Genomic DNA, 27,426 nt, shown 5'->3' on the forward strand with positions numbered 1-27,426 from the left:
CAAAAACTTACCATGGTATATTATTAGCTTATTATCTAATAACTGAGCTAGACAGGAACATGTTTCATCTGACGAGTCTGTTGGCCTATTTTCGCCCACTGAAGCAAACAATCGTTAGTGTCTCACTACCTTTGTGCCCACCAAAATCTTATCTTCTAATTAATCTCTTCTTGATTTCCATTCCCAGCTTCTGTTTCATCTCACTCCTTGACCTAGACAAAACCAACGAAAAAGATCTAAAAGGATAATTGTCCTTTAATTTTTATTTTGTCCTTCAACAGACACTTTAAGCTCCTAAAATCAAACTTTCTAAACGCGAACGGCCAACACAAACCTTTTCTCTTTTCTTATTTTTCTTCTATGCCATTATTGATAAAGATATATTCCATGTGTCCTAATTTGTTTGTTGTAAATTTAGCACAACACTAACACTAAGCTTAAAAAAATAAGAGCCATTTGGACACAGGACAGATATAAAGTATCACAAGTGTCCTCGTACCAAATAATTTGTTCTTTGTACTCAATTGACAAACCACGTCAATTGCAAAATGGGAAGGTAAAACTATTTTAATGTCTTAAATATGAAAAATGTTAATCTTTACTGTAAAAATAAAAAAGAAAATGTTGCCAAAATAAATTGGGACAGAGAAGAAAAACCAAAATAGAAGTGGTATGGATGAGGGCTACATCCACTATTAAGAGTATAGGCGTCATCCTCCTTGACGAATGGTCTCAAATCTCAATCCTCAACTCTCAACCAAATTAAGACAACCTTATCTTCCTAATTTACATTTATAATCCTTTTGCTAACACAGAAAAATTAAACAACACAATCAATACATATAACAACACTACCACCAAATAAACAGATGGTTCCATTAAAGAAAAATTAAAGGCAAGCAGAAGGACCTGTGAAACTATATGCAATTCTTGAAACTAAATTTGACCTTATCATCTGTACTTCACAAATCACAACCAAACCAAAACAAAAAAAGTTAAGAGCTGCAAACCAAGCAAAAAAACTAATTAACTGCCATAACTGGAATTCGGCATACAAAGATCCATAATTTTCTCAGCCACCTCTGTTTCATCTCTGCTTTCTTCTACCAGCTTCTGAACTAAAGTCCTCGGCAGCTTCATCTTCAACTGAATAGGTCCATTATTCGGCTTCAAAATCGACAAATCAGAAGCCGATCTTCGTGTTAACATGAGACACTCGAGCCGATCCTTTGCACTCATCTGAACAGCAGATTTCACTCTTCTTGGAACTCTACGATTTTCTTCTTTAGGAAACAGAGGCAATTCTACAAGGAAATATATTTTGTTTGGCTTCAGTTCTTGTTCTGGTTCCAGTGGCTTAGCTCTCACACCAAATTTCTTCGCTGCTTCTGATTCCAGTAAAACATGACCTGGGTAGTCTTTTACTACGTCCGAGGTTGTTACTGGTGTTTTCAGTTTCAAGATTTCGCCGTTAATCTTCATCACCTTTGTCTTCTTCTTATTTCCTCCAATGTTGTTCCCCATTCTTCTTCTTTTTTTTTCTTTTTCCTCTAGAGAATCTTGCTTTTTTGGTATTATGGTTCTCCACTTATATTTTGGTATATAATTATATGGACAAGTAACTAACCTTTTCTTAGTGCGTGTGCGTGTGAATTTGTGGAAATGTACTAGAAAAGGTTCCTTTGGTGGATGTTGCATATTTAACTAAATCCAATATTTTCAAACACAAAAAATAGATATATAAGCAAAAAATCATTAAAATGTTAAAACTGAATCTATAATTTCAAACGCGTGGTAAATTGGACGATAAACTTTTTAAAAATTAAACCCATCAAATTTGAGCTTGAATTTGACTCCGATTATGGTAGTAATTTATTTAAAGGTTCCACTAAAACCATAATACTACTTTTGAATAATACTAAAGGTGCTTTCACAGGTAATGTACTCTGTGTGTGTGATGATTGTACCTTATTATGGCAAGAGATATTTTTTTTTGAGGAAGAAGTGGGAAAGGGGTAACTCAATTCCATTACGACAAATTTTTATCTGAACTGAATGGGAAGCAAGAAACGAAATGAAAAGAGGTTAAGCCTACTTTTTGTAATATATTCACATTGGAGGAGCAGTGGGAAGTTGGATTTTCTTTGGTTTTGTGATAATCAAGGCTGGTGGGGCTATGCTTTATTGGCGTGGTCTCATTATTGGATAAGGACGTATAGGTATGGAGTGTGGGAGGATTAAGTATATAATTTAAGTTTTGTATACTTACATAATATTTTTTACACCATTAATTCAAGTTACTTGTAGGAAAAAGTTTATAAGAAATGATTTATTATAACATATATTAAATTATACGAATAATATTTTTTAAAAAACTGTACGGTTAATGCGTATAATTAGACCTTTAAATTGGATATAACCAGCCTTACCGTTATAGATTAGTTGTCACAAAGTCCTAACCAATTTGCTATGAAGATGTGGACAGCAGTGTTTTTGAGTGATTCCAAATTCAAAGTCGTAATCCTCATTAATTTGGTGTGTAAATTAAGGAGATGCTTGCTTTTGTCACTAAAAAATTTAAAAATTTAGACGGTCTGCTTTCATAGAAAAGGTCGAAGGAGGATAAGATCTTTCAGTTGGACATGCTTGCTATTTAAATTAAAGTAGAACTTTATGCGTCAGAGGGAGAAACTCTCATCCATCACTGCAAACAATCAATGGAAAACCCACCCAAATCACCAAACATACCACTAGAATTACTGTCATGTAGGGGTGTCAATAGTTCGGTTCGGTCTGTTATTTTATAAAATTTGTACCATACCAATTTTTCGGTTATTCTATTATGTATAACCAAAATTCGACTTTTCGAAACCGTCCCAATCATGTCGGTTTCTCTTTGGTATCGGTACGGTTCGGTTAATTTTCGGTATTTTTTTTAATGTCATGTAAAATTCACCAGTAGAAGTAGAATTGCAATAACGTACGTTCTTTTATAGGACTTAGCAAAACTCTCTAGACATTTTTACTGTTTAAAGGGTGATGAATTAAAAAAAAAGAAATATGGCTAGAGTATAGATCCATCAACTATTCTACAACAGCGTAAAAGAAATCAAACAAAGGCAAAGAAAATATTAATCACACGAGTTGAAGATATACCAAGCTAGGACTCAAGAATAAAGTCTATAGAAGATTAAGTATTCAAAAAGATAAAACTAAATTATATGAAAGGAAACATATTCAATATATTGTAGTTTGTTACTCATAATTGCTAGAATACTTTGTGTCTTGCTAATAAAGATACTTGGAATAACTTAGTTTAAGTAGAATTAGCATAATAGGTTTTAGGAATTAGTATTTTGAGTTTAATTACTTGTTGACTTGTAATAGTTTTCATAATTCCAAGGCCCAAAGAAAATTTTATGCATTATTATTTTTAAACTTACTAAATAAATATATTTTCTACATGTAAAATTTATTCGGTACGGTTCGGTTTTTTTTTCGGTTTATTTTTATAAAATAAAAAACCTACCCTAATTATCGGTGCGGTTATAGATTTATATAAAAACCTACGGTTTTTTTAAAAAGAAACCTAAAAATCGGTTCGGTGCGGTACGGTTCGGTCGGTTTAGTCGGTTTTCGAATATCTATTGACACCCCTACTATCATGGAAGAAGACACAACTCAATCCCACTCCTACAAGAAAATACTACTAGATAAGCAAAATACTACACAAGCGGATTACTTCGCTTCAGAAATTCAATACACCTTAACGCAACAAAAAGGAAATGAAACAATAGGTCATATCATGCTTTCTCAAGAGGATAAAAATAGGCTATATGAACCATGGCGTTACTCAGTCATCATAAAACTCTTTGGAAAGAAAATGCCACACTATCTCCTCCGATCTAAACTAGTTGACTTATGGAACCCATACGAACAGTTGATCTTGATCGACCTAAGATGAGATTTTTCCATAGTCAAATTTGGTAAAGAGGAGAATCTAGTGAAAGCTATACAAAAAGGACCATGGTTTATCTCAGGAAACTTCCTCTCAGTCAGAAGATGGGAACCCAAATTCGTCCCACAAGAAGCGACTCTATCCTTCACTGCAATTTGGGTAAGACTACCATAACTACCCACTGAGTTTTATGATAAGGAGGTCCTAGAAAAAGTAGGCAGAAAACTAGGAAAACTCCTAAAAATTGATACGTACACTGTAAAGCTTCGATTTGCACCAGAAATCAAAGAAGAAATTGTACATTAGGGCTTGAGAGAAGAAGGAACAAAGAAGAACAGTAAAAACTGAATTCCTTCGCTACTGAAGGTTCTGGAGTTTTATATTTTTATATACAAGGGTAAAAATGTAAATAGCTAATGCTAATTATATGGGCTGACCCGACAGAGTGTGGGTTGCTAAGCCCAATACAAATAAATACACTTCAAACTTCTGCATTTACTATGTCCAATACCCCCCCCCCCCCAAAGTTGGAGGGTGGGCACACACCCAACTTGGCAGCCAAAGAATGATGAACTCCACCTGTCAAGCACTTGGTAAAAATGTCAGCCAACTGGGAATTAGTAGAAACATGATGTAAAGAGATCAAACCATCAGCCAACTTGGTTTGGATAAAGTGACAGCCAACCTCTATATGCTTGGTGCGCTCGTGGAAAATAGGGTTCTTGGCTATGTGAATGACAGCTTGATTGTCACAGAAAATAGGGAGAGGAGTGGAGACTTGTAAGCCCAAGTCGGACAACAAACGGACCAGCCAAGACAACTCAACAACAACTTTGCTCATGGCCCTATATTCAGCCTCAACGGAGGATAAAGAGACCACCTGCTGTTTCTTGGACTTCTAACTAATAAGACTACCACCTAGGAACACACAAAAACCACTAACAGAACGGCGAGAATCAGGGCAAGCAGCCCAAACACTATCACAGTAGCAAACCAAAGAACAATCAGCAGAATCATTAAGAAATAGACCAACATCAGAAGTCCCCTTTAAGTAGCGTAACAAATGTAAAGCAACAGCCATGTGAGGGACTCTAGGTGTTTGGAGAAACTGACTAAGGTGTTGGACATCGAAGCAAATATCAGGGCGAGTATGAGTAAGAAAATTAAGTTTCCCTATGAGGTTGCGATATGTGTCAGGTCTGAGCAGAAAGTCACCAACATCAGAATGCAACTTATCATACAAATCCAATGGACATACAACAGAAGAGACATCAGAACAATCAAAATCGACAAGTAAATCAGAAATGAACTTTTGTTAATACAAAAGGACACCAGAAGAATGATAATGAATCTGAATACCCAAGAAATAATGGAGAAGCCCAAGATCCTTTATTCAAAATTGGTCATCCAGAAAACTTTTCAAGGCAGCAATTTCAAGCATATCATCCCCTGTTAGAATGATATCATCTACATATACAGCGAGAAACACAGTAGACTGAGGTGATTTCTTCATAAACAAGGAGTAATCATTTAAAGAATGGCTATAACCTCTAGAACAAAGAGCATGAGACAATTTAGCATACCATTGGCGAGAAGCCTGACGCAAACCATACAAAGATTTATTCAATTTACAAACCAAAGTATGAACAGTAGAGTCAGAAGCAACAGACAACACTAGGGGGAGTTTCATGTACACCTCTTCATCCAAATCACCATGTACAAAGGCATTATTTGCATCCAATTGGAACAAAGACCATTTCTGTTTAACGGCATAAGCTATAAGACATCAAATAGTACACATTTTGACGATAGGAGAAAAGGTTTCATGAAAATCAATACCCTCTATTTGTGTGTCTCCCCGTACGACTAGCCTAGCTTTGTATCTTTCCACACTACCATCAGCTTTATATTTTTGTACATCTATTTACAACCAATTGGCTTCTTACCTTTGGGTAGTTCTACAATATCCCAAGTCCCATTAGCTTTTAATGCCTCAAATTGTTTCCTCATGGCTTCTTGCCAAGCTGGATTGGCAGCAGCCTGAGCATAAGAGTGAGTCTCAACTGCTGCATGTTGAGCAACAGAAGTGGAGGCAGTAGAGGAGCAAAAAATAGAAGGGGGAAGTTGAACTACATAATTTTGAAGATGAGAAGGGAGATGATGACTTCTAGTAGACTTTCTGACTACAGGGAAAGGTGAAACAGGAGTTGGTGAAATAGGAGCTGGTGAATTAGAAGTAGGAGAAGAAGTGACAGATGGAAAAGGAAAGAAATAAGAAGGAGAAGAAGGAGGATCAAAGGAAAACTTAGAGGTAGATTCATCAAGATAAGAAGGGAAACCAGGAGGAAAAAGAGAGGAAGGAGAGGGAGAGGAAGAATACTGGAGATGGAGGGGAAAAATAAACTCATGAAAGAGGACATCTCTGGAGACAAAAGTAGACTTATTCTTAAGATTGTAAAGCTTGTAGCCTTTTTTGCCAAAAGGATAACCAAAAAAGACATAAGGGACAACCCTAGGTTGAAATTTATCCCTATGACACTTGGGCACACTTGCATAACAAAGGCAACCAAAAGTTTTTATATGACTATAAGAGGGTGCTTTGCCATAAAGAATTACATATGGGGATTTGTTAGATAAAACAGAGGAAGGAAATCTATTTATAAGATAAGTGGATGTTAAAACATAATCCCCCCAAAATTTTGTTGGAAGTTTGGATTGGAACAATAGAGCTCTTGATGTTTCCAGCAAGTGTCTATGTTTCCTTTCAATAACCCCATTCTGTTGTGGTGTATGAGGGCATGTAGTTTGGTGCAGGATCCCATTATCAGAAAAAAATTGGCACGCTAAGTTTGAAAAACCAAGCTCCAAGGCATTATCACTTTTGATTGTTTGAACAGAAAGATTAAATTGTGTTTTAACCATGGAGATAAAAGCTTTAAGTAAAGAAAAAGCATTGCTCTTGGAACTCATTAAATGTGTCCAAGTGGCCATATTAAAATCATCTACAATTGTCAAAAAATATTTAGCACCAGAATAAGTTTGGATATGATAAGGCCCCCATGTATCAATGTGAATGAGTTGAAACAGAGAAGTAGAGTTGGATGTACTATCGGGAAAAAACAATCTAGCTTGTCTGGCCAAGGGACAGATAGAACAAGTAAAAGGCTGTTTAGTAGACAAATCAGAGGAAACAGAAGGTATACACTTCAATTTTGCCAAAGGAAGATGTCCCATTCTATTATGCCAAATCATATCAAGATTATTCACATGTTGTACAGAATGAACAAATGAAACAGAGGGAACCACACTTTCATTTAGGCTACAGACAGAAGTATTCAAAGATGAGCTAGTTACATTCTACACAATGTTATTCAAAACAGAATCAGAAGGGGATGAACTAGATACATTCTGGACAATATTATTCAAAACAAAAGCAGAAGAGGATGAACTGGAAAGGTGATGAAGTTTGTATAGCCCTTGGTCCAGTCTACCAAGAACCAGAAGCTTCTTTCTGGAAAGGTCCTGTATCAAGCAGGAACAAGAAGTAAATATGACTATGCTATAAAATTGTTGAATCAGCCTATGCACAGAGATGAGATTGTACTTGAAAGTAGGTATGTAAAGCACTTTGTGTAAGACAAATGAAGAATTCAGAGTGTGACCCTGTGCATGTGACTTTTACTTTGTATCCATTAGGTAGACTGATTAAGTAGGGAATAGGAACTGGAGTAATGTTAAAAAGAAGTTCTTTAGGAGAGGTCATGTGATCAGTTGCTCCAGAATCTACTATCCAAACACTTCTAGCTACACTAGTTAACATGCAAGCAGAATAACCAGCAACACCATTAAGCTCAGGCAAAGAAAGATTACTACCAGCAAAGTTAGCAGACCCCTCAAAGTTGGGTTGAGGAATGGAGTCAACAAGACTGGATTGTTGCAGCAGACTCAAGAGTTGGGAATACTGCTCCATAGTAAGACCAGGTATACCAGAAACTAGACCATTAGAACCAACATTTGTAGAATTAAAGTTTTCAGAAGAGTCAACATTTGTAGCAGTGCCAAACTTTCTGCCCTTGGTAAACTTGTAACCTTGTGGAAATCCAATCAATTTATAACACTTATCGATTGTATGACCACTCTTTTTGCAGTACTTGTAGAATAAGTCTTTGTTCTGATTAGAAACAAGCCTCTAATTAGGTGAGTCAAAATTAACCTTTTGAGTGTACTGCCTTTGGGGCTGAAAATGAGGAGGAAACCTAGTAGGTGTAGTTGCATTTGCATTGAAAGATGCCAGGTCAGGTATGAAATGAGTATTGGGAGTCACTTGTCTCTGCTTTTCATCTTGCAGAAGAATGTTATATACATTATCAAGTGTAGATAGTGGATTCATCATGAGGATGTTGCTTCTGATAGTTATATAATTTTCATTCAGGCCCATTAAGAATTGGTGAACTTTATTTTCTTCATCTTCCCCAACAAACCCTCCTTTGCAGTACAAGTGCATGTATTTGCATGATTTGAACCCATAGCCCCCAATTCATTCCATAATTTCTTTAACTTGTTGAAATAAGAAGCTATATCAAGAGGTCCTTTTCTAATTTCAAATTTCTTTGTTCCATTAATAGTTCCATACATATTGTTCAATTGTTTCTAGATGCTTTTAGCAGTGTCAGAATATTTGACACTCTCAGCAATCGCAGGTGTGAGTGAGTTGGTTAGCTAGGATATAAGTATGTTATTACATCTGTCCCACTGTTTAGACTTAGGGGAACCAACAACCGGCTTAGGAAAACTACCATCATTGAAAGCAATTTTATTCCTAGCCGAAAAGGATACAATAATGCTCCTTCTCCACCCACCAAAACCATAACCAGAAAAAGGAACAACAACTAAGGACATCCCAGGTATATCAGATGAATGAAGGAATAATGGACTAGAAGCACGTGGTGTAAATTCAGAATCAGCAGTAGTACTACTAGACCCGTTAGTCATGACCGAAACTAGACGGAGCAACACCAGCAGAAATATACCATGAAAATCAACAGAAATATACCACTGGGTTTAACTTCAACCAACAGTGCTCAATAACCAGCAGAAGCAATAAAAAAAATAAAATGTGTTTACCAGCCTTCTTCGCAATCGGAGAAGAACGGCCTTGAAAACCCTAGTTTCGAACCTTCTCTCGAAACCGGAGAATTTCGACAAAATACACTGACAATCGGAGTGAGAGCTTAACAAAATGGAAGAAAATCACTATGAAACCAACAAATCTTCGCCGGAAACCAGGAAATCGACGATGTGAGTGAATCCTGACGAAAATCAGACCATAAACGGAATTGGACGAGGGTACCATCGATCGACTCGAGAGATGAATATCTCCAATATTTCCGGCTCTGATACCATGTAAAGCTTCAATTTGAACCAGAAATCAAAGAAGAAATTGTACATTAGGGCTTGAGAGAAGAAGGAACAAAGAAGAATAGTAAAAAATGAATTCCTTCGCTACTGAAGGTTCTGGAGTTTTGTATTTTTATATACAATGGTAAAAATGTAAAGAGCTAATGCTAATTATGCGGGCTGAACCGACAGAGGGTGGGTTGCTAAGTAATGTGGGTTGCTAAGCCCAATACAAATAAATACACTTCAAACTTTTGCATTTACTATGTAACTCCAACATGCACTTTAGCCACTCTCAAAGGAAGGTATGCAAGAATATGTATACAGGTACCTTTGGAAACACCAGTTGCTACCTCAGTCACAATAGGGGATCACAAACAGTTGGTGATCTATGAAGGAGAAAATGTACTGTGCACTGGCTGTGAAAGGATAGGGCACCTCCTGAAAGGATGCTTGCACAGACAAAAACAACAGCAACCACATATGCAAGACAACTAAAAGTGCTCAAATACAAAGCAAAACGATGTTTCAAGCCAAATACCAAACAACGAGGAAGAAAAGGAATGGAAAGTGGTCTCTTTCCCCAGAAGACGTAAAAAAAAGTACAACACACAGCAAAATGAAGCAACAGACAAGAATAGAAAGGATGAAACATCAACAAAGCCAGAAGGAATCAAAGTGAAAATGTTCGATGCTATATCCGGTAAGTTCCTTGATACTCAAACTTTCCGATACACCACTAAATCTAACCGTTGCAGGAGATGGACCGGACCCAATCCACTACCACAAAGGGACAATAACTTGGAAAACAAAATACAACCGGGCAGCCCACAAGAGAAAGGCCTAACACAAGCGTCTAACGAAGGGAATACACAAATACACACAAATTTTGGACATGGGCCCACGACACAAACAAAAGCCAGGACAGACCCCATATTCCGTAACCCAAACCAAACAGATACTACCCCACACCCAAAGTCAACCAAGCCCAAAAGATAAGATGAAAATAAAAAAAGGCAGACTAGGCCACACCAAACCTCTAAAAAAATAGACCCTATGGTAGACCACAATGATAACCACTACAACACTACATCTTCCCTACCAACACCATCTGGAGGAAATCCCTCCATGAAAGATCAAGTGCCAAAGCTGTATAATCAAGAAATCCTTAGTGATTTGATAGAACCCATCAACTCAACCAGATATCAAATTAATCCCATTCCCAGTGTATCAGACACAAACCCCAAAATAATAAGCATGGTTGTCGATCCAAATCCACAACCAATAGAAATGTTTGATTATTGCAATACCTTACCTTTAATTACCAACCCAAAAACGGACAGGAAAAAGAAACCCAAAAATGGAACCAAATCCCAACCCCCCAATCTTCCTAACCTCCATCCCACCACCACCGGACCACCTACCGGCATCATGGTTGGAGCTGACACTCCATGGACAAGCCCTAAGCTACAATTTTCAGTTGGGCGATCAACCGATCTCTCTAATCATACAGAACCCAGCCCATCTGGCAAGAGTAATAGCAGAAGCCCTAAACAGGGGCTTGGAGATGCTTAGAGCACAAATGTGGCAGTCAGTCATGGAGCAGACCCACCCAACCAACATGCACCAGAACAACGAGTAATCTATCCACGAAAGGATTCATCAGATATTCAACAGTATCCCGTTCTTCCCATACCCATCAGTAGAGGACCCCAATGCAACCCCCCAATTCAAAATTCTCCAATCGGAGTCACCCCAGAAAAATTCACCTTTAGTGTAGGAGAAACAACAACAATCACCCCAAGAGAATCAACATCAATCGCCTCTGGGGAACATCTCCAAAGGAATTTCAACAGCTCTGGAGCTACTGATGAACCACGGGGTGCCAATGGACCAGGAAGCAGCCCCAATCGACAAACTAGTGAGGGTGGACTCACTATGGCTGGAAGCAGTAAGAGCTGTGGAGTTCAGTGTGGAGCACAATGAGACATTGATCCTACTTTGCTCAAAGAACCTAGTTCGTTGCGGAATGGACTTCTCCTCTCATCTGAATCAAGGTACTCTCAAACCCCTTCTGACCCTAACCCCAGTGATGAGATCCCAATAATCTCAACACAGGGGAAGATATGTGATGCAACCCCAGGACAGGGACAAGGAATCAACGAGCACCAGCCCTCCAACACTAAACCCTCTAATGAATTTCATAATATGGAATGTTAGAGGGGAAAATAGTGCGTAGTTTAATAGGCACTGCTTGGAAATGGTCAAAATGCATAAGCCTGTGATGTTGGTTCTCCTAGAGACCAAAATGGCAGACCACAAAAAGCTTACTAAGGAGCTTCAATTTGACATGCACATTCAGTTCCCTGCTATTGGCCACTTTGGAGGTATGGTGATTATGTGGAGGGATTCTTCCCTCCAAGTTGATGAGGTAGCTGTCAACTCTCAGGGTATCCATGCTAATGTCATGGTATTACCCTCAAACCCCCTAGTTTTTTCTGCAATCTATGTTAGTAACCATATTGAGGATAGAAAGGAACTCCGGGATAGTCTAGTTGATATCTCAAAAAATCACAGAGGAAGTTGGTTTGTTGGTGGAGACTTCAATGAAGTCCTTAAAGCAATAGACAAGTTTGGGGGAAACCCTATAAACACCCATAGAAGCAACTCCTTTTAGAATTGTATTAATAACTGTCACCTTGTAGATCTGGGTTTTAAAGGTAGCAAGTATACTTGGACTAATAAGAGGTACAAAAATAGGACTTGTCTAATACTAGAAAGAATTGATAGATGTCTTGTTAATAACTAGAGGATAAATGAGTACCCAGAAGCTAATATCACTCACCTTCCCAGGACCCATTCTAACCACTGCCCCATGCTTGTCAATCTAAGCAATAACAGTCATATTCCTCTCAATAAACTCTTTAGGTTTGAATCAATATGGTGCAGCCACCCTCTGTTTCAAAACTTAGTTAGGGAATCTTTCAAGCCTGACTCTACTCTAATACCTTCCACCACCTTGTTCAAGGTTAATACCCTCAAATGGAATAGGCATAACTTTGGGAACATCTTCCACAAAAAAAAGAGACTGTTAGCAAGGATAGCAGGAATCTAGAAATCCAACCTCTATCCCACCAGCACCTCAATGCAACTTCTTGAAAGCAAACTCATTGAGGAGCTTAACTATATCTTGAAAAATAAAGAGGACTTTTGGAAAATGAAGCCTAGAATTCAATGGCTCTTAGATGGAGATGCCAACACAAAAATTTTCCATACTTCCACTTTAAATAAAAGAAGGAGGAATAAAATCCTTTCCTTTCAAAATGACTCTGGTCAATGGATGTTTGAGGAGGGGGAAATCAAACAAACAATCTCAAAGTTCTTCCAACAACCCTATACTTCTTCCCTCTCCCAGTCTCAGAATGGTTTATCCTCCACTGAAATTCAGGGACATTACCTCTCCCAAATTCAACAAACAACAATTGGGATGGCTCCAAGGGATAGTGAAATTAAAAATGTCATTTTCTCCTTCAAGCCTTTCAAAGCTCCTGGGCCTGATGGCCTTCACCCCTTTTTCTATCAAAAATACTGGAACATAGTGGGCAAGGATGTCACCCAATTCTGCAAAAAATGCTTCTCCACCTCAACTATGGACCCGGTCATGAATGAAACCCTTCTGTGCCTCATTCCAAAATGCCCTCAAGCCACAATGATCAAAAATTTCAAGCCCATAGGCTTATGTAATACTGTCTATAAGACAGTAACAAAAATCATTGTCAACAAAATCAAGTCTTACCTCCCTCACATCATTGAGCCTCGTCAGGCTAGCTTCCTCTCCAACAAGAAAGCTTCAGACAATGCCATTATAGTCTAAGAATACATCTCCCACTTTGGGAAAATGAGAGGAAAATCTGGTAGTATGATCCTAAAGATTGACCTGGAGAAGGCCTTTGACAGATTAGAATGGTCTTTCATTAAGCAAACTCTTCATGCTTTCAAATTTCCAAACAAAATCATCAATCTCATCATGTCATGTGTCAGCTCCTCCACCATCTCTGTAATTGTCAATGGAGAAAAAAGCAGCCCTTTCATGCCCACTAGGGGCATCACATAGGGTGATCCCCTATCCCCTTACCTGTTTATAATGTGTATGGAAAGACTTTCCAGAGACATTGACAATAATGTCCTTCAGGGTGAGTGGCACCCCATCAATATTAGCAGAAGTGACCCTAAGATATCTCACATTTTCTTTGCTGATGATCTAACTCTTTTTGCAACAGCTAATCAAGCAAGCTGCAATACAATCATGAACACTCTCAATTCTTTCAATTTGGCATCTGGGCAAAAGATCAATCTTAGTAAGTCAAAAGCCTGTTTCAGTGCAAACTGCCAACCTCATCAAATGGAGCTCATCTCAAACACCCTCTCCATAAAAGCCTCAGTGAACTTTGGAAAATATCTGAGATTCCCAATCTTCCACAAAAGACCCACTCATAGTGATTTTCAGTTCATTATTGACAATCTTCACTCAAAAATAGCTGGGTGGAAAACAAGCATGCTTAACATGACTAGGTGGACCACATTGGCAAAAGCATCCCTGAACTCAATCCCAAATCATGTTATGAAATACATCAAGCTGCCATAAAAAACAACCAAAGAGATTGATAAAGTTCAGAGAAACTTCATTTGGGGCACTACCGCCATAAAAAAATGCACCTGATCTCATGGGACATAGTAACAAAGCCAAAGGATAAGGGGGGTGGGTGGGAATCCAGAAAGCTGAATTGAAAAACAAAGCCCAGCACTCAGGACTATACCAATATCCCACAACCCTATGGGCAAAAATCTAATTGCAAAACATTGCACTGGAGGAAACCTCCCAAAAAAGCTAAGTCCCACACCTGGCAATGCATCCTAAAAAAGATGGGAAACATGCATGAAAGAAAAAAGATGGGTAGTGCATTCAGGAAACAGAGTTAATTTTTTCAATGATCCTTGGATAAACAACCTCCCTGCTATAAGGTCTCTAATACAGGGTCCTTTGACAAGAAAAGACATGCCAAAACAGTTGCCATTGCTCATTAGAATGGTTTTTGGGATCTCTCTACTCTATCTATCACCATCCCCCAAGATATCCAAAATTTCATCTACAACACCTTCATTCCATCCAACCCAACTAAGGAAGATAGAATGATCTAGGGAGTCACACCAAATGGAATCTACTCCAACAAAATCTGCCTACTGACTCTTGGATCAAGAGCAGGAAAACATGACCTACAATTTTTCATGGATCTGGAAACTGAAAGTCCCAAAAAAAATTCAATCCTTTTTCTGGTTACTCTTCCATGAAAGGCTCCCCACTGGAGCCTACCTCCACCATGTTGGGATACAAACCAACCCTATATGCCATCTGTGCAGCCAGGCAAATGAGACATCAACACACATTTTCTTTGAATGTACAAACTCAAATCTCTTCTGGCAAGACATCATCTCCCAAAACACAAAACAAACCAAGGCTCCTGCACCTCCTTTCACTACCAGGGGTTGGCCAACCATTTGGGCATCTCTTAAGAAACAATCCAATAACAGCATCATTACTTGGGAAGAGCTTCTCCTCTTCTATTTTTGGCAAATATGGCTCACAAGGAATAACAACATCTTCAATAATAAAAAATATAGGGCAGACTCAAAATGTGCAATAGCTAAGGCCACTGAATATGTTACAATGATGTTGGATAAAAAACCCAAAAAACAAAAAGAATATCTGGGTAAAATGGGAGCCACCAAAAAATAATATCTATAATCTTAATACTGATGGAGCTGCAGCAGGGAATCCTGGAAGAGAGGGCTGGGAGGAGTCTTCAGAAATGCAAGTGGAAACTGGTACTCGGCTATATGGGTTCAATCCAATACACCACTAACACTCAAGCAGAATTGCTAGCACTTCAAAAAGGACTGCAAATTGCAGAAGAAAGACAGTTCACACCTTTGGAAATAAATACTGACTCAACAGAGATAATTAGAATGCTAATCAATGGAAACCTATATTTTGACTCACTTATTCATGAATGTTGGTCAATCATCCAAAGACTAGGCGCCGTGGTGGTGAAGCATAGCTACAGGGAGACCAACAAGTTGCTGATATGCTGGCGAAGGAGGGCACAAACAGAAATTTTTTTGAGGACGTTTTTGTAACAACAGTTCCTCCGGTGTTTATCAATCATGTATTTTGGGCAGACATCGCATGAACTGTGTTTGAAAGAAAAATAATGGATTGTAATATTGATAACAATAGCCTGGTAGTGGGGGATCTCATGTATCCACCCATAAATATTCCGTCTATACACCCTAACGGGTAGTGTATTTTTTTTAGTTTATAATATGCATCCAGCTTAACCAAAATAAAATAAAATTAAAGTATCACTTGATGTTAGTTATAAGGTGAGACCGAAAGAGAAAAGGCAAACAAACCTCCCACAATTACTGCATTCTATTGAAATAGTTTCCAACTGCTTCTTAATTTGGCCTTGGATTATAGTGAAGCACAAAACAAAATGTTGCCTTACCTCCTCTCTTAGAGATATCCCGAGTCCATTACTCAAATTGTCACTCAACTATTCTAAATTCTTTCCCTAAAGTTACTTTTTTTTTGTTTGCAACAACAAAGTTACTAAAAAATGCCTATAGCACTCACGAGGTCACTCAACTAGATTTTCTAAATTTTGGATTGCCAAATACCTATTTTACCCTCTAAATTATAAATATTTATCTTCTTTTTATTTTTTTAAACTTTTTAATATTATGATTTCTTTTTAATTTATATTATGGACTTGCCTATAAAATAAATAAATATTATTTATAAATTTAAAAATAAAAAGTATTTAAGCATATATAATGTCGGAATAATAAAATAATGAGCATAGTAAAAAGATTAATTAGAATAATTTGTTCGTAATAATAGTTTTAGTATTAACAAAAAAATCAAAAATTTATTTACACAATTCAGAATGAAAGAAAATAAAGATTGTAAAATATATATTCCATGCACGTAATATAAAAATAATTATTTAAATAAAGGTATTTTTATAATATACATTATATATTCTTAAAAATTATGCTCAATTATATTATTATATTTCTACCAACTTTCCGACAACACAAAGTTATATCACTGGAAAGCAGAGGAACTATCTGTATATGGTAAAATATGCTATGTTAAGTCGTGCATGGAATATATATAATATAACTTGCATCGGATTTTAAGGTCGGTATATGAACTTTTGATTTTCCCATTTTAGCACCTCAACTAAATCGATTGCTTATAAGTAAGCACATTTGACCTTTAACTATGCTTATGCGAAAGTGGTACTGTTGATTTTCAAGAATATAAAATTTATATTATAAAAATACCTTTATTTAAATAAGTATTTTTATATTACGTGCATGGAATATATATTTTACAACCTTTATTTTGTTTCATTCTGAATTGTGTAAATAAATTTTTAAATTTTTCTTGGTAATACTAAAATTATTATTACGGACAAATTATTCTAATTAATTTTTTTTACTATGCTCATTATTTTGTTATGCCGATATTATATATGCTTAAATAATTTTTATTTTTTAATTTATAAATAAAATTTATTTATTCCATAGGTAAGTCCATAATATAAATTTAAAAAGGAAAAGTCATAATATTAAAAAAAATTAAAAAATAAAAAGAAGATAAATGTTTATTATTTAGAGGGTAAAATAGGTTTTTTTGCAATCCAAAATTTGAAAAATCTAGTTGAATGACCTTCCGAGGGCTATATGCATAGTTTAGTGACTTTGTTGTTACAAACGAAAGAAAAATAACTTTAGGAGATAATTTGTGATAGTTGAGTGACCATTTGAGTTATAGACTCGAGATATCCCCACACACAAAAACTTTTAAATAAAAAAAGAAGTTAAATTATGCTAATCAGCTCGGCGAAATTATAGTTCGAAAGAAAGGGCAGGGATAGGGATGTACAAATCAAACCAAAAAATCTCATCAAACCGAAAAGTCAAACCAAACCGATTAAAAACCCCAATTAGGTTTGCTTTGATTTTATTTGCTATTGAGCAAAAAATATTCGAACCAAACTGACATATAAATATATAATTTTTATATATACTTTTAAGATTTTTTATAAAATTTTCTTTTAAAAAGTCTGAAAATATTTGTGATTCTCTTATGGGATGTAATATTTAGTTAAATATGGACCGCTATATTTTTATTGACTTTAAATAATGGGTTGTATGATCATTTTCTTATCAAATGTAGTGAAATTTGTCAATTTCTTTGTTCTTCCATATTCATATTGTCAAGATCTATTAAATTCTTATAATTGTTTCGAATTTGAAGTGGTATATTGATAATTTAAAATTAAATAAAATATACCATTATATATTTATTATATTAATTTTATGTTTAATTATTAAATTCAGTTAACCATGAAAGTGTATATCAACAAAAAATTATTGTCAGGCAATTAAAAAAATAACTATCATATGTTACTGTAACACCCCGTAAATTTGGCTTAGGTATGAATGAGTTAAAGGAGTACTAAGGTTATATTTTGAACATGTGAAGTCCCATCGGGATGATTATGGGTGAAAATAGTGGTTTCAAAATCAAGATGGAAAGTAAGGTGCATAAGATTTGACAAAATCGACTAAGTTTGCAGAAGGTCTGTCTTCCAGCATAGTTTAGTGAAAATGTGTAAGAAACTTAGGGAAACTCAAAACACAAAAGTTGTAGGACATTGAAATAGCTTTCCAACGATATATTATGTACCTCGAACGGATCTTTGTGCAAAAGGTTATGCGCATTTTACAGAATAGTATGCGATATGCAAGCCCTGTAGGGCGCCCATAGCGCGACTGCGCTTATTTTGAGGCAGTGTTAATGCCGTTTTGCAAGGTCAGTAGCACGGTCAGGTTGTCAGGTGCGCGGGCGTGCTCGTGGGAGGTTGTTTTAAATCCATATTTCATCCCCCACAGGCCCAAAACATAAAAACTTGCTCTAGAAAGGGGAACTCTCAAAAACCTAACTCCTTAAGGGTCCTTCCACCTCCCAAGGTAAGTTCTAATGGTGATTTTAAGTTAATTTCAATTTTCTAACATCTTATTAACATGGGTAAACCCTCCATATTATTAGATATTCGATTGGGACATCGTTGTTGAGTGAAAAAACCATGGAACTCGAATTCAAGAGGATTGAACTTCAAAAAGGTAATGTCTTCACCCTCTAATTGATTCTAGCATTGGATTAATGATTATAGACTCTAGTTCATGAGATATGAGTTGATGGGTTTGATAGAAAAGCATGAACGGTTATAGGTTTGGGGTGTTGATTGTTGATTATTGGTTAAGGGTATTGTTTACCTTATGGGTGATAAAGAATGATGTTGATTATAACAATTTGAGACTTTATAATTTATCTAGGATCAAGAGAATGGCTTGTTGGGTGTTGAAACACCATTAATATGGACTATAAAGATTTATGTCACCAAGTGTTTAAGAAAATGCTTAAGTGACCAAAACATGAGAATTATTGCTAATATGAAATCCCTTTGACTTGTATTGATATAGATTAAAGTTGAAAGGGTTGGCGAATGTTGTATTACGCTCAAGAGCAGGAAGTTATGGTATGTGAGGCTAATTTTCTATGTTTGGGAATGCTAATGATTCTCCCTACACTACGTTTCTTTTATGACGTTACTAATTACCTCAGAAATATTGTTTAGCCTAGTTCCTAGAATAGTTGCAGAACTTCTATTCTCTAGCTTCATAACTCGTTCACCACTTTCATTCTGAACGTTGTGAGCTCAATGCGTATTCAATATAGACTTGGGTTTGATTCCCCCGAGTCTTAGTATAGATTACTCAGTATGCCATAATTAGTTGAAGTTTCAGTATTAATAATCACTTCAAGAATACATGTCTCAGTCTAGTCCTATTCAGTATTCCAGTATTATGTAACTCAGTGTGATCCAGTATTCCAGTATCATGCAACTCAGTGTAATTCAGTATTTCACTATCATGTATTGCAGTATGATTCTCAGTTCCTGAATGTTGAACACCTGTATTTGGGCCTGAGGCTGCAGTTTATGCTTTATGCATCTTTGGGCCTGAGGCCGCAGTTAATGCTTTATGCATCTTTGGACCTGAGGCCGTAGTTAGTGCTTTATGCATCTTTGGGCTTGAGGCCGCAGTTTAGGCTTTATGCATTTTGGACCTGAGGTCGCAGTTATGTATACGTATATTTGGGCTCGAGGCTGCAGTTTTGCACACACACACACACACACACACACATACATATATATATATATATATATATATATATATATATATATATATATATATATATATATATATATATATATATATATATATATATATATATGTGAGGCCGCATTTTATTTATTTAGATAAACAAGTTGTTCATTATTCAGAAAAGGGAGTATTCATATCCTTAATTCCTTTGTTCAGTTCAATTATTAGTTATCATTTCAGTTATCAGTAATCATTTCAGTCACCAGTGATCTGTTCAGTTATTAGTTAAGTTATCAGTTACCAATTATCATCTTAGTTTCAGTTTCAATAGTTATCATTTCAATTATCAATTATCAATTCTCAGTTATCAGCTTAGTTTCAGTTTCAACATTTTTAATTCTTTCTTTCAGTTGCTTTACATACCAGTACAATTCAAATGTACTGACATCCTTTTTGCCCGGGGCCTGCATCTCACAATGCAGGTAATGACTTGCAGGTTGATGATTCAGAGCGCTAGGATTCTCGTCCCAGCTATTTGGTGATCCCCAGTTCTTCCGGGGCATTATCATTACTTTACAGTCTTTCAGTATTTATGGATAGTTAGTGTTTTTAGTACTTTATTAGAGGCTTCATATACTAGAGTAACAGCTAGCAGAGTCTCAGGCTTTTCATGTTAAGCTATGTTGGCTGCAAATATGTTTCAGAATTGTATTAGTATTTCCGCACTTTTATTTATAACATCCAGACTTTCAGTATGCAACATGTGTTAGTTTTTCTTCTGCATTCAGTATGTTATGATATCACATTTTGATTCAGCCAGCCAGTTGGTTCGCTCAGTCACATGTAATTAGGCACCGAGTGTCGTGTTACGTCCAGGCCCAGGTTCGGGGCGTGTCAAAGCTTGGTATCAGAGCACTAGGTTCAAGGGTTCTAGGGAGTCTATGAAGCCGTGTCTAATGGAGTTTCCTTTATATGTGTGTGCTGGCCACTCATATAAATGGTTTAACCATCAAGACATCCAGGATTGTCTCATTTGTTTCTACTCTAGATTGTGCCATGAAGCTTAGAGCCATAGTTAACCTTCTCTTTCTATCGAATTCCAAACGTATGGGATGCTACAGGAAAAATCTAAGGTCCTAGAGAGGATAATTGCCCATTGGGGTATAATTATGAGTACAGGTTGGTAAATATGAGACTTGAGAGGACGTTGAAAGTGGGATGCAATGGATAGTAGTACAAATTAAAGCATAACTTTATCAGAAAGTACAAAATCAGTTATGATGTCTTATGGTTATCAGTTTACCTCAGTTACCAGTTATACAATCTTTCACTTAGCAAGTTTATGGTTATTCAGGATGCCAATTATCAGTTATTCAGTTACCAGATCTCCAATTTTCAGTGTATAAAATTCTGGTGACTGGTGAGTATACAATGATGCCTATGGGTGCTAAAAGAAAATGTAAGTAACAATGATCATAGCGAAAACTCTTATGTTTTAGGTCTGGATTAAGACCAAGACTCACCGGATGGCACATGAAGTGAATTATCAGATGATGGTATACTTTGAAGGATAAGTTTGTGCATTGTAGTGTGTTTGTATGTGTTTTACCTCCTAGAACAACTTTATTTAATTCTTGAAAATGGAGCCACAAGTTGGATGATGATAATTCAGATGTCAGACCCTAACATTGACCACTATAGTTTTGGACAGAAGAGAGCCTAAGGGTAAAATACCTAGGAGTCAGGAACGTTTGTTATTACCAAAGATGTGATTTCGTACAACTCATACAAATGACTAGAACATGAGATATATGAAATGAGACCAAGGGCAGCCAATATTGAATTTCAGAGAATGATTTTAAGTTGATTAAATTTATTCAAATTAGAACTAGAAGTACCACGCTAGTAAGCTACTATAAGAAGCAGTTATTGATGTACGATAAAAGATATGGCAGTTCCCCCTTAGGTTATGTGACTAAGTGATTGCCGAGGATATTTATAGTATGATATGATTTTGTATTGTATAGAAAGTTTGGGGTTAGATATTCCAATTTTGTTTAAGACAGATGAATTCCCTAAGTGTGATCCACGCACATAGTTTAGAAAAAAAAGGGAGATAGTATGCGACCGTAGAATACGGTCGGATGGTGAGGTATTTTAGGAATAATCTTCTGTTTCCCTTTAGTTATTCAAAGAGGACTAGAAAACATGATGCTAGCAGGTGGTTAGTAAAAGAATAGTAAGTAAGTTTTGAGTAGATATAGTGAATTAGCAATTTCAGCAGAGCTAGTAGATGTACGATGTGATTTACTTAGGTAGGTCAACAATAGTGAGTGGTAATAGTTTAAAACATCAAACGTGTGTTAGAACCCAAAGAGTTTAAGTTAAATCCGAAGTACAGTGATAGTGGGAAAAACAATCAGCTAGGCAGTGAGAGAGCAAGCTATAGAAGAATAGCCTTTAAGAGTTATCAAAAGGGGTTTTCTCCATGATTGACAGTGTGAGCAGAGTTAAATTATTAAGATTATGTATGATAGTTGTAAATACATTAGTTTTCCGTTATGTGAATAATTTAGTTTTTCCTAGAAAAAAAGGAGATTTCTCAGAAGTAAGTTGGAAGATTAGTCGTCATTGACGTAGAGTGCAAAGAATTGCAGAAAATAAGGAAAGTTATTTGGATCCCAACAAAAAGAGAAGGATCCGCAAGTATAAGACCTTTGGTCTAAGGGGTGATGCGAAACTTTGTAGTAAGTCCAGTTAGTGATTTGAAACTCGAATAATTAGCATGGGATATGAATAAGAAAATCAGTTCGGTAATGAGGGAAAGTTCTATAATTACCACAAGGAATATGTCTAGAATGTGAAAGAGGCACAAAGTGATTAGAATGATCGCCGAGCTTAGTTATTGATGATAAAGGGGTCACAGAAAGGCTATAAAACCATGTCTATTTATGTGTTATGAGGGTAGTGGCATTGCACGAGACTCTAATTTTGGAATACAAGTCAATGACTTAGCTCGCAACAATGCTATAAGTGTCTTCAGGAAGTGCTTAAGAAGATAATCAAGTGTGGGAAGTATAACTCATGATTGGGGTAGATAAGACAACTCTGGTGAAAGAAGTTCACTACTTAGCCTAGTTAGGAGTTCGATTTGCATGCTCCAAAGATAGTAGAGTTGTTGTCTAGAATATGACTTGTTCCTCCTTAGTAGCCGAAGTGAAGTAGAAATGGTTTGATGACCCCTACTTGTTGCAGTAAAAAGAGGGATTCACCGGAATGAAATGTTAGCTTTTGAATAAGGGGGAGATAATGGTACTTTGAGGTACCAAGATGGACTGTGTGTTCCAGACATAGATGGACTTAAAGAGGGAAGATCATGGTAGAAACCCATAGTTACAAGTATTTTTTCCATCAAGGTTCCCTAAATATGCATCATGACCAAGAAGATTTATTAGTTGAACGACATGAAAAAGGACGTCGCAGACCCTGTGGCCGAGTGTCCGAAGTATCAACAAATGAAAGTCGAGCAACAGGAAGCTCAGTCTTTTACCATAGTTTACACATACTTTTGAGTGGAGATGGTAAATATGGAATTTATAATAGGAGTATCTTGCTCATATTTAAAGCATCATTTGATTGGGTGATTGTAAATCGACTTACCAAGTCAGCACATTTCTTGCCAGTAAAGACTACAGATTTAGTAGAAGATTATACCAATTAATACATCCAGGAAATCGTTTGATTGCATGGGACTCCGTGGTCCGTCATTTTGGACTGTGGTGCTAAGTTTAAAATGAACTTTCAAAAGTCATTTCATAAAGGATTAGACACAAGTTTTCCATCCTCAGAAAGATGGACAAGCAGAGCGCATTATTCAAAAACTTGAGGATATCCTTGATTGTTAAAAGAAATCGGAATGATCACATACCTCTTATTGAGTTTTCTAATAATAACACTTACCATTCTAGTATCAAGATAGCACTATGAGAGGCTCTGTATAGGCGAAGGTGTAGATCACCAATTGGTTGGTTCGAAGTTGGAGAAGTGGAGTTGTTAGGACCCGATTTGGTCTATCAGACTATAGAGACAGTTAACTTGATTCAAGAGTGTTTGAAGAAAACTCAAAGCTGCCAAAAGTCCTATTCGAGCGTGCATCATAGAGACCTAGAATTTCAAGTTGATGATTGGATGTTTCTGAAAGTTTCGCTTATGAAAAGCGTTATGAGATTTGGGAAGAAGGGGAAGCATAGTCCCTGCTATATTGGGCCATATAGATTCTTGCGAAGGATCGGTCAATTAGCTTATGAGTTGGAGTTGCCATCATAATTAGTGGTGGTATAGCCAGTATTTCACGTATCATGTTATAACATTTAAGTTTCCAATACTCTGATTCTTAGGTCAGTTCAGTACTCAGATACTGATGTCAGTTCAGTACTTAGATACTCATGTCAGTTCAGTACTCAGATACTCATGTCAGTTCAGTACTCAGATACTCATGTCAGCTCAATACCCAGCTACTCATGTTAGTCCAATACTTAGACATTCATGCTAGCTTAGTACTCAGACTACTCAAATATTCGTGCCAATTCAATATTCATATATCCATGTTAGTTCAGTATTCACGTATCCATGGCAGACCAATATTCAGTCAATGTAGTAGTCATTCAGTTCAGTATCGCAACAGTTCAGTAATCATGTATTCATTCAGTTTAGTATACAATTGTTAAAGAAAGTTCATGTTTCCACCAGACCCGTTTAAGGTCCGGAGTTAGCAGAAGTTACAGTCAGGACAATCATTCGAGGACGAATGATCCCAAGGGGGAGATAATGTAACACCCCATAAATTCGGCTTAGGTATGAATGAGTTAAGGAGTATTAACATGTGAAGTCCCATCGGGATAATTATGGGTGAAAATAGTTGTTTCAAAATCAAGATGGAAAGTAAGGTGCATAAGATTTGGTAAAATCGACTAAGTTTGCAGAAGGTCTGTCTTCCAGCAACGTTTAACGGAAATGTGTAAGGAATTTAGGAAAACTCAAAACATGAAAGTTGTAGTCCTTTGAAATATCTTTCCAACATTATATTATGGAGCCTGAAGGATCTATGTGCAAAAGGTTATGCGTATTTTACAGAATAGTATACGATATGCACGTCCTGTAGCGCGCCCATAGTGCGACCACGCTTCTTTTGAGGCAGTGTTACTGCCGTTTTGCATGGTCAGTAGCGCGTTCAGGTTGTCAGGTGCGCGAGCGCGCTCGTCGGGGTCGTTTTAAAGCCATATTTCATCCCCCACAGTCCTAAAACATAAAAACTTGCTCTAGAAAGGGGAACTCTCAAAAAGCTAACTTCTTAAGGGTCCTTCCACCACCCAAGGTAAGTTCTAATGGTGATTCTAAGTTAATTTCAACTTTCTAACATCTTATTAACATGGGTAAACCCTCCATATCATTAGATATTCGATTGAGACATCATTATTGAGAGAAGAAACCCTTGAACTCGAATTCAAGAGAATTGAACTTCAAAAAGGTAATGTCCTCAACCTCTAATTGATTATACTATTGGATTAATGATTATAGACTCTAGTTCATGAGATATGAGTTGATGGGTTTGATAGAAAAGCATGAATGATTATAGGTTTGGGGTGTTGATTGTTGATTATTGGTTAAAGGTGTTGTTTACCTTATGGGTGATAAAGAATGATTTTGATTATAACAATTTGGGACTTTAGAATTTATCCAGGATCAAGAGAATGGCTTGTTGGGTGTAGAAACACCCTTAATACGGACTATGAAAATTTATGTCACCAAGTGTTTGAGAAAATGCTTAAGTGACCAAAACATGAGAATTATTGCTAATATGGAATTTCTTTGACTTGTATTGATATAGATTAAAGTTGAAAGGGTTGGCGAATATTGTATTACGCTCAAGAGCAGGAAATTAAGGTATGTGAAGCTAACTCTCTATGTTTGGGAATGTTAATGATTCTCCCTACACTACGTTTCTTTTACGACGTTACTAATTGCCTCAAAAATATAGTTTAGCCTAGTTCCTTGAATAGTTGCAGAACTTCTATTCTCTAGCTTCATAACTCGTTCACCATTTTCATTCTGAACGTTGTGAGCTCAATGTGTATTCAATATAGACTTGGGTTTGATGCCCCCAAGTCTTAGTATAGAATACTCAATATGCCATAAATAGTTGAAGTTTCAGTGTTCATAATCACTTCAAGAATACATGTCTCAGTCTAGTCCTATTCAGTATTCCAGTATTATGTAACTCAGTGAGATCCAGTATTCCAGTATCATGCAACTCAGTGTAATTCAATATTTCACTATCATATATTGCAGTATGATTCTCAGTTCCTAAATGTTGAACACCTGTATTTGGGTCTGAGGCCGCAATTTATACTTTATGCATCTTTGGGCTTGAGGCCGCAGTTAATGCTTTATACATTTTTGGGCCTGAGGCCGCAGTTAGTGCTTTATGCATCTTTGGGTCTGAGGCCGCAGTTGTGCGCAGCACACACACACACACACACACACACACACACACACACACACACATATATATATATATATATATATATATATATATATATATATATATATATATATATATATATATATATATATATAAACAGGTTGTTCATTATTTAGAAGAGAGAATATTCATATCCTTACTTCCTTTGTTCAGTTCAATTATTAGTTATCATATCAGTTATCAGTTATCAGTTACCAGTTATCATCTCAATTTCAGTTTCAATAGTTATCATTTCAATTATCAATTATCAATTCTCAGTTATCAACTTAGTTACAGTTTTAACATTTTTAATTCTTTCTTTCAGTTGCTTTACATACCAGTGCAATTCAAATGTACTGACGTCCCTTTTGCCCGGGGCCTGCATCTCACAATGCAGGTATTGACTTACAAGTTGGTGATTCAAAGCGCTAGGATTCTCGTACCAGCTATTTGATGATCCTAGTTCTTCCGGGGCATTATCATTACTTTACAATGTTTCAGTATTTATAGACAGTCAATGTTTTCAGTACTTCATTAGAGGCTTCATAGACTAAAGTAACAGCTAGACAGAGTCTTAGGCTTTTCATGTTAAGCTATGTTGGCTGCAAATATGTTTAAGAATTGTATTAGTATTTCCGTACTTTGATTTATAACATCCAGACTTTCAGTATGTCAGCATGTGTTAGTTTATCTTCAACATTCAGTATGTTATGATATCACATGTTGATTTAGCCAGCCAGTTGGTTCGCTCGGTCACATGTAGTCAGGCACCGCCGTGTTACGTTCAGGCGCACGTTCGGGGCGTGACAGTTACTAAGAAAATTCTCCCATAAGAATGTGTTAATATATCATATGTTTGTCATTTTTTTCAATTTTTACTAGACATATATTTACTTATCCAAAATTTAACAAAGTAAGATTGAAATAATATTCATGTAACAAAAATATCCGAAAAACTCGAAAAATCCGACAAAACCGATATAATTAGTTTGGTTTAGTTTTGATAAAAACACAACCAATCCGGTCCATGTATATCCCTAAAAAGGGCAATGCAGTATATAAAATATTTCGCATTCACGCAAGGTTCGGAAAAGGGATGCTCTCTTTAGTGTGTGATGTAAATAGCTTACCCTGTAATCATTAGCCAGACAACTCAAGCAAAATTATAGCTCAAAAGAGATGAACCAAATTCATTTCAACAGTTATAAAAATACTTTGTTTTTAGAACTTTGACTAGGATAAAGTAAAA

The 27,426-nt window shown here is 36.4% G+C and overlaps 2 protein-coding genes across 2 annotated transcripts; one reads left to right on the forward strand and one right to left on the reverse strand.

Annotated features, from left to right (window-relative positions):
* Nucleotides 1–820: 820 nt before the first annotated feature.
* LOC107766418 (uncharacterized protein At1g66480) lies at nucleotides 821–2,251 on the reverse strand. The gene has a single exon (XM_016585198.2). The coding sequence runs from the start codon at nucleotides 1,696–1,698 to the stop codon at nucleotides 1,027–1,029; it is 672 nt and encodes a 223-aa protein (XP_016440684.1). The 5' UTR covers nucleotides 1,699–2,251; the 3' UTR covers nucleotides 821–1,026.
* An 11,248-nt stretch (nucleotides 2,252–13,499) lies between these two features.
* On the forward strand, nucleotides 13,500–14,000 carry LOC142177235 (uncharacterized). Its single transcript, XM_075245706.1, has one exon. It carries the CDS (start codon nucleotides 13,500–13,502, stop codon nucleotides 13,998–14,000), a length of 501 nt encoding a protein of 166 aa, XP_075101807.1.
* The last annotated feature ends 13,426 nt before the right edge of the window (nucleotides 14,001–27,426 follow it).

Source organism: Nicotiana tabacum, chromosome 3 (assembly GCF_000715075.1).
Source record: "Nicotiana tabacum cultivar K326 chromosome 3, ASM71507v2, whole genome shotgun sequence".
NCBI lineage: Eukaryota > Viridiplantae > Streptophyta > Magnoliopsida > Solanales > Solanaceae > Nicotiana > Nicotiana tabacum.

Bases quoted from the DNA above. Each gene is read 5' to 3' on its own strand.
- LOC107766418 (XM_016585198.2), bottom strand. From the start codon at position 1,698: ATGCAACATCCACCAAAGGAACCTTTTCTAGTACATTTCCACAAATTC.
- LOC142177235 (XM_075245706.1), top strand. From the start codon at position 13,500: ATGTGTATGGAAAGACTTTCCAGAGACATTGACAATAATGTCCTTCAG.